General features: G+C 34.5%; 1 protein-coding gene across 2 annotated transcripts; it reads right to left on the reverse strand.

The window, feature by feature from the left end:
* Nucleotides 1-2,568: 2,568 nt before the first annotated feature.
* Nucleotides 2,569-8,649, reverse strand: LOC21412641 (protein FAR-RED IMPAIRED RESPONSE 1). Of its 2 annotated transcripts, XM_024174389.1 has the most exons (8): nucleotides 8,579-8,649; nucleotides 4,108-6,426; nucleotides 3,953-4,009; nucleotides 3,581-3,649; nucleotides 3,400-3,468; nucleotides 3,248-3,316; nucleotides 3,050-3,109; nucleotides 2,569-2,957 (listed from the first exon to the last, which is right to left on the reverse strand). In XM_024174389.1, exons 2-8 carry the CDS (start codon nucleotides 6,379-6,381, stop codon nucleotides 2,880-2,882), a joined length of 2,676 nt encoding a protein of 891 aa, XP_024030157.1. In that variant the 5' UTR covers nucleotides 6,382-6,426; nucleotides 8,579-8,649; the 3' UTR covers nucleotides 2,569-2,879. The 2 variants fall into 2 exon arrangements, with proteins under 2 accessions (XP_024030157.1, XP_024030159.1); XM_024174391.1 differs by lacking the exon at nucleotides 3,953-4,009.
* Between the last annotated feature and the right edge of the window lie 606 nt (nucleotides 8,650-9,255).

Here is a 9,255-nt window from a genome sequence, read left to right on the forward strand (position 1 = left end):
GGTTGTTTTTTTTTTTTTTTTTTTTTTTTTTTTTTTTTTTTCCTACCCAGCCATAAGTGAGATCGATCCTATTAAATTAAGATCTATTGTCTCATTTTTTTTTATCTTTTTAGTTGTCCCTACTAATTAAATTTTGATACCTTATGAATTGCTTTAAGTATTTTTTATATTCAATTCATATTCGCGTGATTAAATTATTAAATTTAGAGGATATGGTAATTTAGTAATGAAGGTACAATCAATAAAGTAAGAAAATAGAGATCATAGATCTGGACTTTAGTGTTCGTAGTCCTCAACTTAGCGGTTACCTCCGTTTATTTCGCTAATTCGAGTTTAAAATTCGAGTTTTACTACAATAAAAAGCTCTCACAAACAATCACATCTAATTTTTTTGCTACAATAAAAAACTCACATAAAATCACATCTCAACTCAAATTAAAAACTCGAATCATCGAACTAAACGGCCCTTAACATTTCTACTCAAACTACAAGTGAAATAGCGAAGAACCTTACTCATGCTTCGTAAACTCGCACGTAACGAGTCAAAAATAACATTAGCCCAAGTCGTAGTTGAGAAGCTGATAAGAGACATAATTAAACCTCACTACACATTAGAGTCATATTCTGTCATCTTTCATCACTACGCCAACCATCAAAGATGGTAGGGAAGAAAATGGGCGTTCTTATATTGAATTAAATGAATAAGTATTGCGGGGAATATTCGATGTGTCATTCTTCTAGAAGTTCTAAAGTTTAAAATTGCAATTTAAATGGTGAAATAAAGGACACGTGATTTGAGATATTCGTAAAAATGACAGCTAAATTCTACTAGTTATCCTTACAAAATTTAAAAACATCCTCCCTAATTTTTAGGAAGATGATTCTATTTAAGCAAAGTCTTAAGTCCGGCCGTCGTCCCGTTTGTTGGACGTAACCTTTATTTTTTTTTTTTTGTTACTGTTTTTGTAATTTTTTTGCTAGTGTTTCAAGCAAAACTCGAGTGTATATAGAAGTGTGTGAATAAAATGTAATATTGGGTGCACAATATATTTAAAGTGGTAGAATGAAATTGTTAGGGGGCAAGTTCGGGATGAACATGGATGTTAATCAATTTAATGTTTTTTAAATGAAGTGGTGAATGTATTTAGAAGAGGTTTGATGAGTAAAAAAACAAAAAAAAAGTGTCAATAGAACCACTCTAACCGTTTTTTTTTTTAAGAGAAAAATGACTACAACAACCAATGATAGAGCCATGAATTGATTTTTGGTTTACCATTTTCTGTTCGAATAAAGATATATTTAAAAGTAAAAACTTAGGGTAAATAATTGAATATAAAAAAAAAAAATTGTGTATTAGTGACAATCGAAAAATTTGAGGGGGCAAACAAAGAGGATAATGCTAGACATTTTTTTCTTGGTATTTGCTATTTGGCTTTTGTTATTTGTTGCTCCCCTTCTCATTATTTAAAGTCTTTTTGTTTTCTAGTACTAGACTGTTTTACTCCTTATTTATTAAGCTTAACTGCAGCACACGAGATAGGCAGAGATGGGATATAGAAGTTTAAAATCCAACTCGAGTCTTATTGCTTCTTCTTTTTCGCCACTTTTGATTCCAAGGTCTACATAGTCGTTACCATGTGTGGAGAAAGAATGCGATATTTCTTCTAGGCCGATTTGCCATTTGTTGGTATGAACCCGAAGATGAGCTCAGTTTTAAGATTGCAGCATCATTTGGCCGACGTGTTTTACAGAAAACCATTGCGCTCTACAGTTGTGGCAATAAATCCTTCGTAACTTAAATGAATTATGGAAAAACTACAGTCAACCTGCGATGAAACTACGGTAAACATTTGATCCTTCTGGCATTGCAATCCTCCAAGTGAGCGTGTTTTCAGGCGTGCCATTTTGATGCGGAAAAATGGGAATGCAGGAACCACCAGGTGACGGAGTTATAAAACCAGAACCTGCTGGCTTAGCTGGAATGGCAACGAAAGCAGCAACAGCGGCCAAGGAGGAGAAGAAACCTGAAAAGACTATCTTTGAATTGAATACGGAACTATACGAGGTAATAATGTTAGGACACATCAGTTGGTATACAAAAGTTGAGATTTGAGTTAGTGTCCCTAACATTATTGCCTCGTATAGCTCCGTATTCAATTTAAAGACGGTATTCAATAATACTAGGGACGCATCAGACAGTAAAAATGCCAAAAGCCTCCACGCTTAGCTTTTAAAGGAAGCTTCGTGTAATTGCTAGAAAACTCTTTTGAACTTGTTAACTGGGTTGGTTCATGATAGAAAGATTTCCTTTTGACACATGATTCGATGTTAACCGGTTCAGTTCATGATTGAAGGATTTGATTGTAAACAAGAAATATAATTTTTTATTATCATTTACCAGAGAAATGGTGTGCCTCCCAATTTTTTTTATTAACATGGGCAGACTCAAAGTAGTTTCATCCAAAGAGAAGAACCAGATCCTTTCTTCCCGTCGATCCTGATGCTTAGCAGTCTCCATTGTTGACAAATAGCAACAAGTAGTCAATTGTTTGATGCTGAAGAAGCTGGATCTTGTAAGTTAACAATGATTATCTATTCACAAGAAGAAACAACTTGGTACTTACAATTTAGAAGAGAGGCTCTACATACAAGATAAGATCTCCATATCTGGGGCAAAAAAAAGGAAAAAAAAAAAAAAAGAAGCATTCCCAGCAAAAGAAATAAATGTGAAATTGTATCCACATCTACAACATAGTAGTTATCGAAACATAATCATTGCGGAAACCTATGTAAGAGTTAGATAAGGACAATGGTCTGCTAAAATGCATACAACTTTCGGAATTTACTAAAATGAGTAGCTTGTAATATAACTCGAGCAACTAACGAGATGGGTGCTTTGAATGCAAGTGTTTTGATTCCAGGCCATGAAGCTGTGTGGATCCCATATTAGACTGATCCTGGATCGAGTTCGAAAACATTGTAAAGAATCATCACACGAAAGGAAAAAAAAAAAAAAAGAAAGGAGAATCCCAAGTGAAGATTTGCATACCATGTCTTGCAAACTGTCCTGGACAGCCGAAGCAGTTTGTGGTCTGAGATGTAACTGCCCCTACAAGCATGCAACAGTACAAGTTATTTTCACCATGTCAAACAAAGCAAAATGATTCTCATAAAAAAAATAAAAATAAAAATAAAAATAAAAACAAAAACAAAAACACAACTGCGAGAATACTAGCACATTCCATACCATGGCATGCATTCTTTGTTGGGTTACGTAATGTGCCTCGTGGATAGGTGCAAGCGAGTTCAATTGTCCCTGCAACAAAAGTAGAAGTCTCAGTTAAGATGACACCACATCAAATATAAATTATATCATCATAGCCAGCCAAATTGCATTACCAGTCCTTGCACACCATGTTGATTGCTATAATAATCATCACGGTTTGGAGCGATCTGGTTTATTTGGCTCTGCGACAGAATCCAAAGGTCAAGCTAATGGGGGGCAGAAAACAAAATTGACAATTTATTTGCCAGAAATCCAATACATGGATATATTGGGAACTGGAAAGAACATCCTTACCATTCCCTGAGCAACTTCTTGGCTGCCAAAATAGCCATCAACAGTTGGATTTCTCGAGTTCATTTGTTCCTACCAAAAAGAAAAAAACAGCACACACACACAAAGCAAAGATTTAGGAATATTCATCCATATAACCTCCATGGAACTTGTTAAGATAAACAGCAAAATTTTCCAGTTCAATTAGTTATGTTTTCTGCTAAACTATACATATCAATATCATGCTACTTGTGATTCATAAGAACACAAAGGGCAGGTGCTCGTAAATTTGTGACCCCTTCAGCAAGTACATAATCCATACGAGTCATTACTTCATATTATAATTTGAGTCTGCATTTTAAAACAAAGGTTTTTAAGTGAAGACAAGATAACTACCATATGCTGCCAGCTTTCTTGAATCCGAATAGCCATATCCACTGGCTCTGAATGCACCTAATAGAACAACATATGCCTAAATAATAAATAACCGCTAAAACAGTTTCCAACAAACCAAGCATATAGGCATAACAAGCAACAAATGCTCAACTGACCTGTCCTTTCTTAGATGCACCATTCTTTTTATTTTCCATGCCAGTCCGGCTACTTAGGTTCACTTCTTCAAAGCGTTGAGGACCATGACTTGGTGAGCTTGGTTGTGTTTCAGTCTGAATTGAGTTATTAATACTTTCACACTTTCTCAAAGCTCCTTCCAATGCACTGAATGCAACATTGTAACTCTCCTGGGATAAAGACCCTTCATCGCTTAATTTAAAGGCCCGTTGACATATGTCATTGTAGCGTATAACTCTAGACTCAACCACTTCTGAACCTTTTCTTAGTGTTTGTCTACTCTTTGCATCTTTTGTCCAACGTTTCAATATGCATTGAGATGGGATGCTATGTACACCAGACATTTGAAGAACAATCATGACGTGTCTACAGACAAAACCGTTGAATTCAAACGAACGACATAAGCATGAAACATCAGATGTTGATTCATTCCACTCCACAATGAAATTTTGATTCTCTTCAAAGTCTTGAACTCTGAAAGTTTTTATTTCTCCATCTTCAGTTTCTTTCCTTGGATGACAAGCAACTACACCCAAAACTTCGACTTGGAATTTCTTGAAAATTGCATGAGTGTAAATCGCTGCCATTTGTTTCCCAAAAGGTGATGGGGATTTCAATGCTGGCTGTTTATTCCAAGTTTCGAAGTCTGCTTTTACTTCCTCTTCAGCCTTCTCACGTAAAATTCCTTTGTATTGTTCGATAAACTCTTTTAACGTAGTTTTCCTCTGCATGTACTTATCCAAAAAACAGTTTATACTTTCCGATCGCTGTGTCGTAGACAACCCTGCAAGGAATACCTCTTTCATGTATGCTGGTACCCACCGTTCGCGATCTTCATACAAGGATTGAAACCATAGGTCAGTTCTTAAATGAAACCTATCAGCCATTTTCCACCATCTCTTTTCAAACTGTTCGGTTGTCCAAGACTTGAAAATGCATTTGTTAAATTTAGCCATAAATTTTTCATGTTGCCTCATCACGTAGCCGAGCTTCTCGGGAACCTTGTTCATTATATGCCATAAGCAGAAACAGTGTCGAGAATCAGGAAAGACCTCGGCAATTGCTTCTTTCAAGATGCAATCTTGATCAGTAAGTATCACTTTTGGAGCATGTCGGCCCATTGCTCTAAACCATGCCCGCAAAAGCCACACATACGTCGATCTACTCTCATCAGCAACTAATGCACATCCCAGAAGGAGGAACTGACAATGATGGTTCACACCAATAAAAGGAGCAAGTGGCAATTTATATTCATTCCTGATATATGTTATATCAAAAAGCACTACATCACAAAAATTGCAATAGTCAAGCCTACCTTTGGCATCAACCCACATAACATTTCTCAACTGCTGCTCTTTATTCAGATCTATAGCATAAAAGAAGTTTGGATTCTCATCTTGCATATCTATGAAATGGTCAAGCATAACTTGAGCATCTCCTTCATCTAGAGCCAAAATTTGTCCACCTTGTAATTGATTTGATCCACTACCCTTTCGACTTTCGTTTTTCTTATGACCACCAGACTGTCTGGACATTGTAACGTACATCTTTTTGGTTCTTGCCCGGATAGCATGCAAGGCGTCAGTATCACTACTTCCTAATTCTAAATTTCTATGCCCCCGGAAGTAATAGGCTTGATCAGGAAAAATTTCATGATTATGCTCCTTTGTGAAACTACTAATAATCCATCTGCCATCATCCCTTGTCTTAACGTGCAAACACGCTTTGCAATCCGTTTTCTCCCATGATCGATTAACACGGCCCCGCTTTCTTTTTACAGCAAATATAGTTGTGCCATCTGCATTTGAAACACCTTCTGGAGTTTCATCTGCACTAGATTCTCGCTTGGTCCCGTATCTAGTACATGCAAATTTGGCGTCAATAAATTTTCCAGTTACTCTGGATCGACGGCTTGCCTTTATTACACCAGCAAAACCCACAGACTTTGCATATTCTTTATAGAATGAAAAGGCTTCTTCCTTTGATTCAAACTCCATTCCATCATGGGGCTCTAAATTTTTTGATGAATTCAAGTTTATTTCAGCACCAGTTTGTGATTTGCTTCCCTTATCTAATCTTTTCTCGGCAGTTGGTCCCATATTCTCCTTAACATTTCTAGCTGAGTTGAGTAAACTCCCATTAGTTGGATCTCTATAAAGCCCTTCATCTGCACCATCCACCGCAACAGCATTCACATTCTGTCTACTATCTTCCTTATGATATTCTCCTGATGGTTGTTCGAGATCTATACCCATAGAATCTGATTCCTTTGGTTACAAGCTAATTGTTCAGACATGAGCCTGAAAAGGCAAGAAGGAAAATCACATCCATTAAAGTGATCGCAAAACCATCTAGAAATTATTCACATTTAAATCAAACAGAAAGTATGGAAATGCAGAACTTGCACAATAATCTATTCATTACAAGTGATTCTCACTGTGAATCCCAAATACGCATAGAAACTCCATATTATCATCAAATCCAAATCCAAACTACCGTTAAATGTATTAGACTTTAAAACTACAGTGAAAAAGTGGCTCGATAAACATCATCAATGACGCCAAGCACCAATTTCTTTCAGCGAAATGCGATTGTTCTTTAATAAAGGTATATACAAAATCACACTGTGATACGAAATACTTGAGGTGCTTAGCACCAATGCGAATGTTCAGCAATTGTCCCAAGTAAATCTCTTTCTTCATGAAATGAAGCATAAAACCCAAAAGAGTAATTCTAAGATATTACTGACTTTGCATAACAACCATCGGTGGAAAACAGAAAAGGACTACTAAAAAAAAAAAAAGCAATAAAAATAACCAGTACATACTACATTGACATCACAAAGGAAATTCTTTATTTCTTTATTTCCTTTTTTCTTTAATAATCTAACTCAAACTAACATATATGTAGAAAATAACCAGTACATTTGACATTACAAAGGAAATTCTTTTATTTATTTATTTTTTCTTGTCGTACTAAGTCAAAGGTTAGATTTGTAGCAATTGCAAATGGAAAACAGAAAACTGTTTAGATGTATAGCAATTGTCATGTTACAGCAAGCATATGATTACTTAATACTTATAGTAGCCTCAACCATAACACGGGAAAGAGAAAAGTAGAGTGTTTTTCTTTCCTATTTAATCATATGATTACTTAATACTTATAGGCATAGTTTAGCAATAATGACACTTGACTCCACCGTGTAGAGTTTGAATTCTCCTGCAGTCCCGCTCCCAAATTCCAAAAACAAAAAATAAAAAAGGAAAGAAATCGCGCGTTTACTAGCAAAATCACGAATGGCAGTTCGATGTGCTCCACACAATATAAGAAATGTAGACAAATACCACTTAAAAATGCATGAGTCAAGATATATAGGGCATGTTCTTTTGTCCAAAAAACTCAAAAAAAGACAACTCGAGTTCTAACTTTATTCAAGTTCACGTTCTTTTAAGTTTTAACTTTATTCAATTTTACTCAACTCTATTCAAGTTACAACTTCAACTCAAGTTATAACTAAAATTCAACTCAAAAACTACACTAAAGTTACACTCCAAAAAAACAACCCCATAGTTTATACACCTTACTCTTGATTAATAATCTTTTTAGTTAACTAACTATACTAGCAAAAGGGTATTAAGCAATCCTTTTAGTTAAGTAACCATACTAACAAAAAGGTGTTAAGCAAGAATGAGTGTTAAAAATTTAGACACACGTAATTTTAAGAGTAAATTATGCAATTTTCTCATGTAAGAAAAGGAATGCAAATCCAGCACTTCTCTTTATATTGCTTTCCTGGTTAATGGGAATAAATACAAAATTTACTTATGTACCCTGATAAGTTCACATATTTTTTAATTTCGTAGAACGACATATTAATTATTACATTCATAAAAATTCTTATTTCGAAGTCCAAACAACGAATCAGATTATTTCTCACTCCACATTTTAATAGATAACTAAACATTATCAAAGAACAATGACCCTTCTTCTTATTCTTTTACTTCTCTTACCAAACATTTTATCTTTCCCATTACATCCCTAAACAGGTCCTTAAAGCAGAAAACGCATGTGAAGTACAAAAGCAATGAAAATTTCAACAACAAAATATTAGGGGTGAATAAAATGGGATCAAGCAGAAATTGAAATTCACTAGAAAAAAAAAACTTGAAATTCTTAAACTATGGCAACAAATTCAGCAAATATATATATATATATACATATACATATACATATATATATATATATATATATAGCAACAAACAGCGAAAGGGGAACATTATTCAAGAAAATTCTTTTTCAATTATTGAAAAAGTTAAATGCGATTAATTAAAAAAACAGAGCTAAGGAAACAACAGGGACAGAAATTCCCAGCCATTAAACAACTGAATGCGTTGTTGTTGTTGTTGTTTTTTTTTTTTTAAGGAAAAAAATTAAGTAAAGACAGAAACTTACTTGAACTGAATGAATCAGCGAAGCAAGTTGAGGCGCGAGTAGGAGAAGCTGTGGAGTTAGAACTGGAAGGTTAGGGCAATACACGCGAATGCGCTACTCGCACTTTTTCTATTGCCATACTCGCTTCCACCTCAGGACTTCGGCCTACGGCCCAGCCCACTTCAACATTTTCCTTTCTATCCTTTTACCCAAAAATAAATAAATAAATTTCGATTTTTTGACAAATGACTTTTTTACTTTTAAAAAAGTTACAATTCAATACCATTTAATTTCCCCAAAACGAATAACATTTAATTTATTTTTTTAACAAATTCTCCCCTATACGTAAAAAAGATAAAAGAAAGTACATTAAAATGTCATATTTGCCTTTTTAAAATGATAGGAATTAGGAAATTGTAGAAAATACCTATATTCTCAAAAAGTATTATTGCATTTGCATATGATTTTTTTTCTTCATGTTAAAAGCCCTTAGTTTCACATAAGGACATTGCGTGCGACTTCATATTTATTTGGTTACTTCATAAATAAATAAATAAGTAAATCAAAGAAAATACTCTGTTTTAGCACAATTCAAACTACAGCACTGCAGCTTGTTCTGGGACATCAATTAGACTGATGATTTTTGTCCAATTATTTCTGTTAAAATTTGGTTACCACTCTCGATAAATCATAATAGA

Source organism: Morus notabilis, unplaced genomic scaffold (assembly GCF_000414095.1).
Source record: "Morus notabilis unplaced genomic scaffold, ASM41409v2 Scaffold96, whole genome shotgun sequence".
In the NCBI taxonomy this organism is placed as follows: Eukaryota; Viridiplantae; Streptophyta; class Magnoliopsida; order Rosales; family Moraceae; genus Morus; species Morus notabilis.